The sequence below is a fragment of the Dermacentor andersoni genome, chromosome 2, assembly GCF_023375885.2.
Source record: "Dermacentor andersoni chromosome 2, qqDerAnde1_hic_scaffold, whole genome shotgun sequence".
Classification (NCBI taxonomy): domain Eukaryota; kingdom Metazoa; phylum Arthropoda; class Arachnida; order Ixodida; family Ixodidae; genus Dermacentor; species Dermacentor andersoni.
The window spans coordinates 201691999-201708314 of record NC_092815.1 but is presented as its reverse complement, the minus strand read 5'-3'; the positions used below and the strand labels follow the sequence as shown (position 1 = coordinate 201708314).

The 16316-nt window shown below is 48.9% G+C and overlaps 1 protein-coding gene across 1 annotated transcript in view; it reads right to left on the bottom strand.

The window, feature by feature from the left end:
• LOC126540235 (endothelin-converting enzyme homolog) overlaps positions 1 to 16316 on the bottom strand; it is a 73304-nt gene that overhangs the window by 33492 nt on the left and 23496 nt on the right. The window contains exons 4-5 of the mRNA XM_055075905.2: positions 2161 to 2212; positions 1110 to 1174 (exon numbers count right to left, since the gene is read on the bottom strand). Coding sequence (XP_054931880.1) covers positions 1110 to 1174; positions 2161 to 2212 — 117 coding nt within the window. The remainder of the gene's footprint in view (positions 1 to 1109; positions 1175 to 2160; positions 2213 to 16316) is intronic.

The window sequence follows — 16316 nt, the reverse complement described above, 5'->3', positions numbered from 1 at the left end:
CGTTTGGAGTGCGTTTACCTAGGTCAATTACTCACAGGGAACCTTGATCATGAGAAGGAAATTTACAGAAGAATAAAAATGGGTCGGAGTGCATTTGGCAGACATTGTCAGATCCTGACTGGAAGCCTACCATTATGATTAAAAAGAAAGGCGTACAATCGATGTATTCTACCGGTGCTGACATATGCGGCAGAAACTTGGAGACTGCCAAAGAAGCTCTAAAACAAGTTAAGGACTGCGCAAAGAGCGATGGAACGAAAAATGTTAGGCGTAACATTAAGAGACAGGAAGAGAGCGGCGTGGATGGAGAGCAAACAGAGATAGCCGATATTATAATTGACATTAAGAAAAAGAAATGGAGCTGGGCAGCTCACGTAATGGGTAGGTTAGATAACAGGTGGATCATTAGGGTCACAGAATGGGTGCCAAGAGAAGGAAAGTGCAGTCGAGGACGGCAGAAAACTAAGGGGGGGGGGGGGGCGATGAAATTAAGGAATTCGCAGGCGCTAGCTGGAACAGGTTGGCGAAGAACAGGGGTAATTGGAGATCGCAGGGAGAGGCCTTCGTGCTGCAGTGGAAAAAAAATGGAGTGATTATTATTATTATTATTATTATTATTATTATTATACGATTTACGCATCATTTCTTCATTGCACGCATATTTATGTTATCCGACGTATGAGCCAGCTTGTTCAACCATTTTTGTTGCTCTTCCCTTGAGCTGTAGCTAGCCGAGCATATATTTACCGAGGTTGCCTCGACAGGTACATATGCGCTTCAGACAGAAGCAGAGGAAAAATTGCAACTTAAGACTGGCGGTTTAGTTAGCTGGTACTGCATCTTTGACAGCGCTGTGTCTCTGCTTTTTCCGCTCCGTCCATGTTATTTCGCGCTGCCAGTGCAACTATAACTGGTGTATAATAATTTTGTGAAGCCAATGCGCTCCTTCTTTTTATAACCTATTTCTTTTTCTCAACATTGATGGCTTACTGAGAAAGAAGGAAGAGTTATGTGGTTTGGGCTATGAGAAAATTTTGAGATAGAGCACGCTCTACATGCCGACATGCAGGTTACGCAAATGCAAGGTGATTTATGTAAAGCATTCATACTTGCAAACGTAGCTCTAAAAAGGCAGTTGGTGAGTCGAGGACCAATGCGGGGAATGTGGAACATCCTGAAATGCATTAAAAAGGCGTATGACATGATTACAGCTCAAAGACGGACAAACTAAATGTGATCAAGAGCAACGCATAAAATTCAAGCTTGTTTCTTTCGAGTTGATTGGAGGAGAAAGTCTGCCATGGCATGAACAAAAATCCAGTCGCCATTGAAGTGTACTACGATTTGGGCAAGCGCCGACTTCTAAATGAATGAAAGTGCAAATTATAATAGAGTTATCAGTAACAATAATGACTAAGCTTGACTTTGTTTATGTCAACACTCGAGAAGCGCGGTAAGCAACGCTGGCTTGAAGCATCTAATCTTATATTTATCATAGCGGCCAGAGGCGCATCGATATTTCAGCCTAAATACATCGAAACGCGGAATGATGACAGACTCGTCTTTTACAGAAAGCAAAATTACACACTGCATTGCAAATTACTTAGGTAGTTGCATTTTCTAACTGAATACGGTTATTTATTGCGGATCTCTCGAACGATAAAGTGTTTGTAGTCTTAAACAGTTACCAAGTCAAGCAGCTAACAACCTTTCGTAGCTGTTTTTGAGGTATACCATTGCACCCGGAACCGTCATGAATGGTAAAAGAAATCTTGCGATTGGCAATAAGCGCAAAGAAATAGCTCACTTTCTTAGAAAGGAAAAGCAAGGAAGGTGGGGAAGGGGGGAGGGGCAGGTGGAATGCGTAGCATGGTGTAGTTGGGCTTCTTGCTGGAATAAACAATGGCCGAGGAAGTGGGCATTTCTTGCGTAATATCTTTCGCCAACATGAAGCCTGGCCCACCGCTACAACGAAGCCTTCTGATCTTACACCAAATACGTCAAAGAAAATGCGGCGTGTCTGAGGTATCTATGTAGCGCCGTTGTGGATGTCCGAACAAACAAGGCTAGTAAACTGGTGCGTATCACGTAGGATGAAAATTAAAACGTCAATCTGCACAAGGAAGAAGGCTTGTTTAGAAGCATTACATTCATACGCACCTCTCCTTTTGCGTCGTTGGCACGGAAAGGTTGTAGAAGGCTAAAGGAAGCACTGTAAAAGAAGAAAAAGTAAAAATAAAGTGAGAACATGCGGAACATTAGGACATTTTGGCAACTACAGACGTTCTGTATATTGGAGGCAGTTAAAGGGATAATATTTTTCAGTGGAGGAGTCAGCACTTGGAAGGACCACCACTCCTTTAGAGTACAGTTATACATGGCGGCCACGGCGGCCGCATTTCGATGTGGGCGAAATGCGAAAACACCCGTGTACTTAGATTTAGGTGCACGTTAAAGAACCCCAGGTGGTCGAAATTGCCGCAGTCCTCCACTACGGTGTCCCTCATAGTCAGAAAGTGGTTTTGGCACGTAAAACCCCATAATTTATTTTTTTTTAAATTTAGTACAGCTATCATTGCCGTCGTCATCTTTTTCACAACAGCATCATCAATAACAAAACTTTCTTCTTTTGACCAGCAGCCGTGGTATCACATTCACTCATTGTTCAATCTCCAGCGCGGTCCGCCTTGAGCCAACTGTGTCTGCCATATCTACGTGAAAGAAAACCAATAACAAACGAGTGTAAACGTATACATCGGTACCTGGCCGAAAGAATGCGTCCCTTAGCGCACATTTGAACATTTCGATGAGCGAACCGGGTTTTTCTTGATGTTTGCGCTGCAGAGTTAACCCAGCTTCTTGGAAGGAACGACACTCAACTGTATTTGACGGCGCCTGCGTATTTCCTGGGCTTCCATCTCCTGGGCCACTATTTTACCCCGCCTGGCCCCGATCTAGTCGCTTCTCATTGGCGATGTGCATTTACCACTTCACAGATTGACTGGAACTGAAGTTACAACTGCAGATCGTGCAGATTGGTGCAAACACTATAATGTATATTGAGTATTTTCTCCCCCAGCACAATCTAGATCTCGAATATGTAAGTTCGTTTGGTAAATACACTGGCATTATATATGTATTACCATCAGCAGCCTACTGTTATATCCACTGCAGGACGGACGCCTCACTCAGTCATCTGTCTTGCGCTAGCTGATTCCAAGTTCCGCCTGTGAATTTCATAATTGATCACCCCACCTAATTTTCCGCCGTCCTGGACTGCGGTTCCCTTTCCTGGGCACCCATTCTCTAACTCTCGTGGTCCACCGGTTACCTGCCCTACGCATTACATGGCCTGCCCAGCTCCATTTTTTCTTACGATGTCATCTCGACTATCCGCTATAACTGTTTGCTTTGTGATCTACACCGCTCTCTTCCCGTTTCCTAACGTTACGCCTACCGTTTTACGTTCCACTGCTCTTTGCTCGGTCCAGAACTTGTTCTCAAGTTTTTTTCTGCTCTATATGTCGGCAGCGGTAGAATGCAATGGTTGTACACTTGTCTACGACAGTGGCAAACTTCCAGTCGGGATATGGTAATGCATACCATATGCAATTCGACCCTTTTGGATTCATTATCAGGGTCCACTATGAGTAATTGACCTAGATAGACATACTGCTGCAAAGACTAGAGGCTGACTAACGATCATGAATTCTTGTTCCCTGGCCAAACTATTCAATATTATCTTTGTCTTCTGCATATTAATATTTAACACTGCTCCTACACTTTCTCGGTTAAGGTTCTTATTAATTTGTTGCAATTCGACCCCAGTGTTACTGAATAGGATAATGTCGTCTGAAAAGCGAAGCCTGTTGAGGTATATTCCATTGGTCCTCACTCCTATTGTTCCCGGAGGCCCTCCAGATCGGGGGAGATGCTACACCTGCGACATGCAGTTGTCACTCCTCCATTCGTCACACCTGTCAGCAGCCCAAATTGGCCTGTCCACGCCAGAGTGATGGTCGGTGCAAGGCTACGACTTTGCACGCCCGTCAACAGCCCAAATTGGCATGACCACGTCGGGGATCGGAGTCAGCGTGCGTTCCCCCTACTTTCCTTCTTGATGCCCAGGGAGGCGCGTGCGTTTCCGACTGGGCACACTTAAAGGGGCCCCAGCTCTTCAATATCATCGGCGAACCGAAAGGGGCAACTAGCTCACCGACGCCGGGATTGGTCTCCCAACGCCATCTGTCTCCTGGAGCCGGATTGGTGGAAACCAGGAACAATGATGACGTAGGCATAAAAAGCGGATCCGGATGGCTGAGAAAGGACGCCCAGAAACAGTTTGACTCGGACATGCTAAGACGCTAAAATAGTGTGCTCCGATAGTTGGAGCCGTTTTGTAATCTCAATCATGTAACCTTTTTGAATATATTACTTTTTCTTCAGTCTCTTAAAAGTCGCTCGGAACCTATTCTCCGGCACCTGACCCGGCACCATCGATGGAAACTTCGTTGGCCGCACGGACCCCCGACTTCGCAACAGTGATAGTCAGCGGTGAGAAGGACCTCACGGAACATGGGACGTGCTGACAATCGCAACACTCCTAAGCCATCCCAGTCTAATAGCTTGAATACTTCTTCCAACTGCACAGTGAACAGCATAGACAAGGTTGTCTCTTTGTCTGACCCGTTTTTAAAGCGAAGCTTTCTTTGCCTGTTCCTTCGACTTTCCAACTGCTGCTGCTGCTGTGGGCTGCTGTGGGCTGCTGTGGGCTGCCGTGGGCTGCTGTGGCTGCTGCTGCCAGACACACCGCGTCGGGGAGTGGTTCAGACTGTGTAGGTATATGACAGGTGTGAGTAAGAGAGGAAAGGCTACGGGAGAAACTCGTTTTAAGCCCACCGCGTCGAATGTCCACAACGCCTTCTGGAGTGCTCTGGCCGTTCTAACATTTGCCGCTTGACAGCAGTAATTATCCATGACTTCCCTCAGAAGCATTGCAAAAACGGCGGCGCTTCCCTTCTACTAACGTGCGAGGCAAGAGGGGACGAGGATAGAACAGTAAAGAGGAGAAGAAGAGGCAGTTCCCAAATAAGAGAAGGGGGAGGTGACGTGAGAAGGCAAGGAAATTCCACTACTATGCGACAGCAGTTGCGGGGAAACAGGATAAGCTTAAGTTCAAGCTATGGTACAATATGTTGCTGCTATTTCTGAAAAATATCCGCCATGCAAATATGTCAAGCCGACAAATTTTGCAGGGCGTGCAGCATCAGAGCCGCATTAATTAAAGCACACCGCAGGGTCCAGGAGACACCACGGAAGCAGTCGAGCGTCAAATCACCACTTCTGCGCCCGCCGCGTAAGCTTTGCGGCTATGGAATGGCTATAGGTCGTAGATTTGATCCGGCTCGCTGCAGCCGTATTTCGACGGGGGCGAAATAAAAAACGCCCGCGTACTTAGATTTTGGGACACGTTAACGAACATTACGGTGTCAAAATTAATGCGGAGTCCGCCACTAGGGCTTGCCTCATAATCCGAGTGTGGTTTTGGCACGTACAGTCCCTAATCCAATTCAACTTTAATACTTCTGCCACAATTCGATGTGCCATGTGAGGAAATTACAAAGCTCAACCCTCTCAGAGGTTACGAAATATGGCGCACAAGAACGCTTCAAGCAAACACCTCTCCCAGTGTGTTCTATGCACTACGCAGACAAACAGCAGTGATGCACGCAAGGTAACGGGTAACATTAACTCACCCCTCTCGTGTTAGCCTAAACGTTGTAGAAATTAAGATTTAGCAGTCAACACTGCCGCTAACTATATCCTCAATTAAAGCATACAACACGGAAAGCTTCGCTTGCATCGATTCCCACAGTGCGTGGGATCTGCATATTCTTTAATTGGGGATTTTATTTTCTTGTTGAGAACCTACTCATAGCTCAGGCATTTTTGTCTATATTTCCCAAGATATTCACGTATGCCTCCTGTACTTCTTGATTACGCAATGCCTCCATGACTGCCATTGTGGCTACTGAGTCAACTGCTTCTTCATAATCGTCTTCCTCGTCAGTCGGCACATACACAGGAACGCGTCTGCTTCATTAGAATGCCCCGGGATCGAAGCGTAGCCAACCTGGCGACTCGGAGCGCGGAGGAGATGAGTGGGTCGTAATAGGGTTTCAGGCGGTTGACATGTACCGTCTCTCGGCCACGACGACGCAGGTCTGGTGACACTGTGAAAGGCTCGACAATGTAGTTAACCGGTGAAGTGGCCTCGATGATACGGTACGGACCGTGATGACGCGCCAGGAGTTTAGAAGAAAGGCCAGGAACGTGGGCTGGTATCCAAAGCGACACAAGCGAACCAGGAGCAAAGTTGTGTGGTGGTTGATGAGCATGGTCGTGTCTTGTCTTTTGACGGGCTTGTGTCTCACTAGTCAGGGCAGGTGCCAGCTGACGGCAATCTTCAGCATATTTGGCGACTTCGGAAAGCGGAGCATACTCTGTAGCGTCAGGTTGGTACGGCAGTATGGTGTCCAATGGGCATGAAGGCTCACGGCCATACACAAGGAAAAAGGGGGAGAAGCCAGTGGTCGCTTGCGTCGCGGTGTTGTATGCGAACGTAACAAAAGGGAGTACGGTGTCCCACTTGGAGTGATCAGATGAAATGTACATCAGCAACATGTCGCCAAGAGTGCGATTGAACCGCTCGGTCAAACCATTGGTTTGGGGATGGTACGCGGTCGATTTGCGGTGAATTATCCTGCACTCAGCGAGGAGGACTTGGACGCCCCCCGACAGGAAGACACGGCCTCTATCACTGAGTTGTTCTCGGGGAGCACCGTGGCGAAGAACAAAATTGCGAAGGATGAAGAAACCAACGTCACGGGCGGTCGCTGCTGGCAGAGCTGCAGTCTCAGCGTAGCGAGTAAGGTGGTCTACTCCGACAATAATCCACCGATTTTCACACCCGCTACATCGAAGCGGGCCGTAGAGGTCGATGCCGACGCGGTCGAACGGACGAGATGGGCACGGTAGCGGCTGCAACGGTCCTGTTAAACGCTGGGTAGGTGTATTGCCTTGTTGGCATGTAGTACAAGACTGAAGGTACTTTTGAACAAAGTTGTACATGCCTCGCCAGTAATAGCGCTGACGCAACCGTGTGTAAGTTTTGAGGACGCCGGCATGAGCGCTTAGGGGATCAGCGTGAAAAGACGCACAGATGTCAGAGTGCATATGACGAGGTATAACAAGGAGCCATTTCGGACCATCAGGCATGTAGTAGCGGCGATATAGAATGTTGTCCCGCACGGAAAAGTGGGTTGCTTGGCGACGTAGTGCTCGTGTCGAAGGGTTGTCAGACGGAGCGGCAAGGTAGTCAAGTAACATTGCAAGTGTTGGGTCCTTGCGCTGTTCTGTGAGCATGTCAGTGATGGCCAACGGTGACAGTGTGGACGAGGAAGGAGACAAAGACGCCATATCAGGCGTCAGTGAGGAGCGAGAGAGCGCATCAGCGTCGGAGTGCTTGCGACCGGAGCGGTACATGACGCGGATGTCGTACTCTTGCAAGCGAAGCGCCCAACGTCCCAAGCGTCCCGACGGGTCTTTCAAGGAAGAAAGCCAACAAAAGGCATTGTGGTCAGTAACTACGGTGAAAGAACGGCCGTAAAGGTATGGGCGAAACTTGCTTAGTGCGCAGATGATCGCTAGGCACTAATTTTCTGTGACGAAGTAATTTAATTCTGCTTTCTTTAGAGTACGGTTCACATAAGCGACGACGTATTCATCATAGCCAGTTGTCCGTTGCGCTAAGACCGCGCCAAGGCCAACTCCGCTGGCGTCAGTATGAACTTCAGTGGGAGCATCAGGATCGTAGTGGTGAAGAATCGGTGGTGAGGTGAACAAGTGGCGCAACTGCTGAAATGCTGCATCACATTCTGGTGACCACGCTGCTATGCCGTTACTGGCGGAAAGTAAACTTGTCAAGGGCGCCATGACGGATGCGAAATTGCGTACGAAGCGACGAAAATAGGAGAATAAGCCAATAAAACTTCACAGGGTTTTGATAGTCGTCGCCTTTGGGAAGTCTGCAACGGCGCAGAGCTTGTCTGGGTCCGGGAGGACGCCGTCTTTTGCGATAACGTAACCCAAGATGGTTAGCTTGCTCACAGGAAAACGGCACTTTTTGAGGTTAAGCTGTAGGCCGGCAGATGCGAGACAGGTCAGAATCTCATGCAGAGAGCGAGGTGTGTCGGAAAATTGGTTGAAGAGACGACGATGTCGTCGAAGTAACATAAACAGGTCTTCCATTTGTGGCCGCGAAGGATGGTGTCGATCATACGCTCAAAAGTAGCAGGTGCGTTACACAGCCCGAAGGGCATGACGTCAAACTCGTAGAGGCCATCGGGTGTAACGAATGCGGTTTTCGGACGGTCAGGTTCGGCCATAGGAACTTGCCAGTACCCAGAGCGCAGATCCAAGGAACAGAAATATTCTGCGCCTTGTAAACAGTCGAGAGCGCCATCGATCCGAGGCAGTGGATAAACGCATTTTCTCGTTAACTTGTTTAGGCGTCTGTAGTCGACACAAAAGCGAATGGAGCCATGTTTTTTTCTTACCAATACGACAGGTGAAGACCAAGGACATTGAGAGGGACGGATGACTCTACGTTTGAGCATATCGTCCACTTGCTCTGTGATGATTCGGCGTTCTTCAGCGGAGACACGATACGGGTGCTGTCGCAAGGGGGAGTGGGAACCGGTGTCGATGGTGTGAGAAACACTGGTGGCACGGCCCAATGACGTGTGATGACAGTCGAAAGAAGAGAGAAACTTGTGAAGGGGAGTGAGAAGTTGGCGGCGATGAGATGGCGAAAGAGCAGGGTCGATGCCTTTGTCAAAACCCACTGAAGGTGATGAGTCTGAGACCGAAGCGATGGCGTCAACGTAACAACGGCGGGAGTCAGTAGGAACATCGAGATCGTCAACGTAGTCGACCGCCGGGAAGTATCCTACGGTCTCTCCACGCAGTAGGCTGATGGGGTACTGGTAGTAGTTGGTGACCAGAATCACAGTTGACCCAGATGTTATAGTAAGCACGGCAAACGGAAGAACAATGCCTTTGCGCTGAGCAAACAAATCGGACGGCGTGAACACTACAGTGGCGTAAGATGCGGCATCAGACGACAGGACAACAGCCATCGACGATTCAGGGGGTATGGTTGTGTCGGCATCAACAATGAGTTTGTCGGCAAAGTGATGAGAGCTGGTCAGCGGTGATTCACATAGTAGTAAAAGCGACACTTCTGCACGCGAACAGTCACTGACAGCATGATGACGTGACCGGAAATCCCAACCAAGGATGAGGTTGTGAGAGCACGATGGTAGCATGAAACACTCGATTATGTAGAGAACGTCGTTGATGATGACACGGGCCGTGCATACAGCTGAAGGGTGAATTCGCTGCGTGCTGGCAGTGGCGAGTACCAGGCCAGTGGAAGCTGTAGTCACATTTCGTAATTCGCGACAAAGGTTTTCGTGAATGACGGAAACGGCTGCTCCGGATTCGACTAGTGCCACTGCGGGTACTCCCTCTACAAAAACGGTAATAACATTTTGCGGCGAAGAATGAGGTCTTGAAAACGTAGATGTATTCGCAGTTCTTGCCTCGGGAACTGCACCAGTCAGTTTCCCCCTTCAGTGGGAGCTCCACGACGCAGGGGTGAAATCGAAAGGTGTTGAGGGGAAGGGGAACGCCGAGTTTCTGATCGGCGATCAGTATCAAGACGTCGCGGTGAGAATGGAGGCGTGGCAGCGTATTGTGGCACGTAGCTGGGCGTGTCAAAGGTGGTACGCGTAGTTGGGGCGCGTCGGGGACAAAAGCGCGCCACATGGCCAGCAATGCCGCAGGCGAAGCAGATAGGCCGGTTGTATATAGTGCGCCACGTCTCGGTGGGACGAAAAAACTGTGGTGGCGGTCGGGCAACTAGAAATGAAGCCGGATGCACGGGCGATGAAAAGGAAGCTGTCGGCGCAGGTTGCCGTGCAACCATGGCTGCATAACTGAGGGGGAGCGACGTAGGATGAGTAGCAAAGTCGGTATGGGACCGCGGCACACTCATAGGATTGGTTGGGGGGAGTCGTAGGGGCTGCAGGAAGCGCTTCGGATATCTGAGTGCGGATGGCGTGCTGCAGCATTGGAGGCAAAGCTGCCGTAGGCGCGTCGCTGTGAGGAAGCAGCGAGAGTTGTCTGACCACCTCTTCACGAACAAAATTTTTGATATACTGTGAGAGGGTCGAGTTGGTCATGTCGGGAGAAAGCGTGATGCTCGAGACGGAGTCGGCGTTCTGAATGTTCTGGCGGGCGATGGAACGTTGGCGGCGCAGCTCGTCAAAGCTCTGGCAGAGGTTAATGAGGACGGATACGCTATTTAGGCTTTTGGCCAGCAACATCTGGAATGCGCCGTCGTCGATGCCCTTGAGGATATGTTTGATCTTGTCATCCTCCGACATGCTTGGATTTACCCACTTGCACAAATCGAGAACATCCTCGATGTAGCTGGGGAATGTCTCTCCAGGCTGCTGTGCGCGCTGGCGTAGGCGCTGTTCAGCGCGTAGCTTATGCACAGCTGGGCGATCAAACACTTTAGCAAAAAGAGTTTTAAACGCGGACCAGCTTGTAAAGCAAGGTTTGGGTACGGGCTAGTTCGTATTCCATGGTATCAATCGTCACTTACAGCGCATACATAGACGAAGGACAAAAAGGACGACGAAGACAAGCGCTGTCTTCAGCGCTTGTCTTCGTCGTCCGTTTTGTCCTTCGTCTATGTATGCGCTGTAAGTGACGATTGACAGCTTGTAAAGTCGGATGTTGTAAAGTCGGCGTTAGGGCTAGTTGGAATATCATACTTGTTTTTGAAAAGCAGCGCTACAAGGTTGAACCACAGGGACGAGAACAGCACTTAGGAAGCGCATCTAGGCGTTTCGTAAGTGCTCTTCTCATCCCTGTGGTTCAACTTTGCAGCACTGCTTTATAAAAACAAAGGGTGAAGGGAGTAGAAAACGGTCGCTGTGCAGCACCAGTGTGCGTGTCGGCTTTGTAGCTGGAAAGAAGGCTGGTTGCAAAAGGGGGGGGGGGGGAGGGGGCACAATAGAGAAGGGTCCTGGAAGGGAGGCAGAAAAGCGGCAACTTGTGGAAAGAAACATAGTGTCACAATATACATATGCAATACACATATATCTGACGTCCAGCTGAAGTGCAGAGAACAGGAAAAAATATATACACATACGGGGGTGACAAAGCGCTTGAATTTGTGTGCTTTGTGCTTAACGTTTTCGAAGGTTTACCGCACAACTGGCACCACGTCAGCTCGCGTGGATTCCTAGCAGAAACATTATGTCACTCAAAGTGGCGGAACGAAGGAAACTGAATTTATTAGTTTTCCCGCTGGCCCCCTGAGTAAGAATCTGAGCTAGAATATAGCAAGAATCTAAGCTGCGGGCGCGCTTAATTGCATTGCGTACTACTTGTCGAGGATATTTTTGACTTACAATGGCGGATTCAGTTCCCACGCGTGTCTCTAAAGTTACGCAGGTGGTGGTAGTAGTGAAAACTTTATTTTTGTCGGACGCGTTTATAGGGTGGGCTTCACACAGCCAAGGCGTCTACAACGAGACCTTGGGCTCTGGCGGCGAGGTCGGCCCGCTGGACTGCCCACAGTTTATATTCTGGGGCTGAGCTGAGCAGCACAGCACACCAACGCGCGCGGAGGGTTTCCCTAGACGCTGTCTCCCCGTTGCTACTCGTCAGCCCATAGCATTGCCAAAGCATATGGTCAAAAGTTGCTCTTGAGCATATCTTCAGCACTCTCGTGGGCCACATAACGTACATTCGTTTCTCTTGTATATATTTGGAAAATTATATTCCGCATTACTGTACTACGGTATGTCCTTGTTTCTAATTGGCACCACTGGACAGACTGCAATATTTTTCATTTTTGAAGAGGTGGTGAATAAATACACCTCTGTATTATGTAACGTATTGTTGTATTTTTGTATTTGGTCAACCTGTCTCCCCTCTCCCAATCTCCGTCTTCACATTCTTCGGTGGCCCCCAAGTGACGGCACCGATGTTTGTCGCAACTCAGCCGGTTGGCCCTGGGCTGCATTGTGTGCCGCCTCATTGTTTCCGCCGTCACCTGGTGAGCTCAGAATATGGGCAGGTGTCCATAGTAATTGCACGTTATTGTCTTTTGCTTTTTGGCTCCTTTCAACAATATTTGTAGTGCCTCCGGGGACATTTGGCGATTTGCATAGTTGCCAATTGCTGCGTGTGAGCCAGTGGTTAGTATGTATGGTTCAGTTCGTGTTAGTGGTAGTGCCATTGCCGCTTCTTCTGCTGCATATGTATATGGTCCTTTTTGTCACACTTGTTATACATTCTTTCTTCTGATCGACTATGAGTGCCGTGAATCCTTTCCTGCGTTTGAGTCTAGCTGCTTCTACAAATACTGCTGCTTTATCTCGTCCGTAGCTGGACAACCGGTCCCACCCGTTCCTAAAATCAGATTGTTAGGATTGTGGATCCAGCAAAACACGCACAACCAAGAAGCCGTAGCACGACTCCAAACTACAGCTGGGCAATTACAGAACCTTCTTAGGAGGGTCTCCAACAGACGGCACGGAGTTAAGGAGAAAGATGCCTGCAGGCTAATCCAGGCTTTTTTTTCTGAGCCGAGTGGCGTATGTCTGCCCTTACCTACATCTCAGGAAGAGGGATTTGGAGCGGATTAACGGTCTAATCCGAATGTTATTCAAACAGGTTCTTGGGCTACCAAAATGGACTAATACGGAGGCACTGTTGAGTCTAGGGGTGCATAATAACGTTGAGGAAATGATACAGGCCCACAAATGGGCTCAAAAGTTCGATTATCCGGCACACACGCGGGACAGCGGATCCTGGACACCTTAGGGTATCGCCCAGCCTTAGACATCTCGCAACGACAGCGGATACCTAACACTATCCGGACCAAGATCGTTATCCCCCCGCTTCCGAAAAACATGAGCACTGAAAACAGCGGTAGACGCAATGCTAGGGCGGCGGCACTCTGGCAATGCTACAAAAACCCACCCGCCATATACGTGGATGCTGCTCGCACCAGTGATGGTCGACACACCATAGCCGTCACTAATGGCGACGGACACACCATCAGCTGTGCGACGGTAAACACATATTCCATTGTGGAGGCGGAAGAGGCCGCCATCGCCATGGGCACCTCCATTCCGGGCACCAAGATTATTATATCCGACTCGAAAACAGCAATTCGTAACTACACTTCAGGTTTCCTTTCCCGTCGAGCATTCAGAATCAACAAAAACTTAAATCAATTGAAGTTGGTGTGGGTACCCGCTCATGCGGGCAACCCTGGCAAATGAGGCCGCCCACCTAGCCGCCCGAGCAGCTAGTAACCGGAAGGTGGGCTTGCCCGACGGGCTTGACCGACATGAAGGTATCCACATCTATAACGAAATGACCGTTTATTTCCACGAATCCAGGCGAATATATTCATCCCCGCACGAGACACTGACAAGAATACCGGCCACGAACCTCAGGAGAGTACAGAATAGATCTGTACTTAGTCCAAAAAGGCTAGCTGCAATGACCGGTGGTGAATATCCACCAAACTGCAAACATTGTAACTGCCCCCTGGCGGACCAAGATCACATCTTGTGGGGATGCCAAAAGAACCCTCCCCCGAGAGAACTCTTTAGGCGAGCTCCCTCACATGACGAGTGGGAGACGAAGACGAAAACTTCCAACCCGCAAGACGAGATACGGTTGGCAGAATGGGCTGATAGCGTCGCGGCAAAGCAGACGCCACGCTAGCCCACACCGCTGGGAAAGAAACCTCCACTCAAACTTGACAATACAACTTTCTCTCTCTCTTTCTCTCTTGTATCTCCTTGGCCACGCATTGTCTTCCTCCTTCATGTTGCGTGAGTTGCATGTTCTTTGACAGGGGCGGAACCATAATCATATTGTTACAAACGAGGTGTTTAATGCAGAACCAGATGAATCTGGTTGATAGGCGCGTTTTGAGAGCGGTCCCGAGGCAACTATCGTATTCCTCTAGACGGAGGGCCCGGCGCGCTAGTCGGCCTGAGGGATCCCGCAGATTCACAAGCCAACATAGCGAATGATGATCTGTTATCACAGTGAAGGGGTGCCCGTAGAGATACGAACGAAACCGTTGCACTGCGAAGATGACTGCCAGACACTCTTGTTCAGTGACGGTGTAGTTGCGCTAGGAGCGGCTCAAGGACCGGCTAGCGTAAGAGATCACGTGCTCACTGTCGCCAACACTCTGATCTAGCACAACACCGCTGCCTACGCTACTGGCATCGGTGTGAATCTCAGTTGGTGATAAAGGATCAAAGTGGCGAAGAATTGGTTGGGACGTCAACGGGAACTTGAGCTGGCGAAACGATGAGTGGCACTAAGCAATCCACTCAAAGGGAACGCCTTTTTGGAGAAGGCGTGTAAGGGGATGAGCCATGTCCGGAAACCGGGGAATGAATCAACGAAAGTAAAAGCCCAAGCCCAAGAAAATTCGTAACTGCTTGACAGAGTTGGGTACGTTAAATGCTTTTACGGCCGCAGTCTTTTGTGGATCTGGTCGGATGCCTTCTTTAGCGACCAGAAGTCCTAGCACAAGAGTTTGTCGTTCCCCAAAACGGCTTTCTTTTTAATTGAGCACGTGTGACCCGCTTTCTCTAAGCAGTTCAAGACCAAGTTCAAATGTTTGTTGTGGTCACTAAACGTTCGCCCGAAGATCACAACGTCGTCTAAGCAGCACATGCAAACTTCCCATTTTAAGCAGCGTAATATCGTGTCCATGAACCTTTCGAACGCTGCGGGCGCGTTACACTACCCGAAAGGCATCATGTTAAACTCAAATAATCCGTCGGCCCGGGCGTTACAAATGCTGTTTCTCTGTCGTCCTTGTGTATAGGAATTTGCCAGTAACCTGAGCGTAAATGAACAGAGGAAAAGTAAGATGCCACGAAGAGACAGTAGATGACGTCGTCAATTCATGGGAGCGGATATACATCTTTCTTAGTAACGGCGTTTAGGCGACGACAATCAAAGCAGAACCGCCACGTACTCTTCTTCACCAATATCACGGGCGCTGCCCAATGACTAGATGATTCTCGAATGATTACCCGCCGTGGTTGCTCAGTGACTATGGTGTTGGGCTGCTGAGCACGAGGTCGCGGGATCGAATCCCGGCCACGGCGGCCGCATTTCCATGGGGGCGAAATGCGAAAACACCCGTGTACATAGATTTAGGTGCACGTTAAAGAACGCCAGGTGGTCCAAATTTCCGAGTCCCCCACTTTCCGGAGTCCCCCGTGCCTCATAATCAGAAAGTGGTTTTGGCACGTAAACCCTCATAATTTAACATTCTCGAATGACGCCTTTTCATAGCATTTCTTGGACTTGATCGCTGATTATCTTGCGTTCTGACGGGGACACACGATATGGTCTTTGTCGATTGGCTGGGCGGCTCCTGTGTTGCTGCGGTGACGAGTTCTGGACGCAGGAATCGATGGCAGGCCATCGTGCTGCGCAAAGTCGAATACCGAGGTGTGTTTCGTAAGCAGGACCATCAACACTCGACATTCGTGATCACTGGGTTATTTATCAATCATGGAAAGTATCTTCGAGCTCCCGGGGCTCGAGACACTGGTTGCTTCTTTGTCGGGTAGCTCTGTAAGTCGTGCCACCGATACGGGCGAGTCGTCCTGAAACGTGGCAATCTTTACGCCTTGAGGGGGTAGGGTAGGGTGAATTGTACATGTTAGTTTTAACGTAATATTTTGGAAACGGCTGCAGATATTTGCTTCAAATTTCATGCGCTTACAAAAGATGCACTTGGGTACAACACAAGACACTTTGTTTGTGTCTACATGGTTTCACTTTCCTGTGGCCAACTTCCAAAATTTCAGAGGTGTTTAATTATTTGATGTACCTTTTCTCTGCAACCACGCGGAGAAATGTGATGATATTACACAGTGTTATTACACATACCCATAGGTTATATCTGAACTAAAAAGATATAATATCTACATTGGAGTTCACAGCCAAAAGATACTAATATTATCTCTGCTTGCACAAAGCCACACGGGATGTTTTGTGCTGTGTAAATTTTGCCAGTGTTATAATTCATATTATCAGAGATTTTTTAGTTCAGAATACTACTGACTGGTAGTAGTACATGTGTACAAAGTTTCACTGGAATGGGATGAATACTTTCT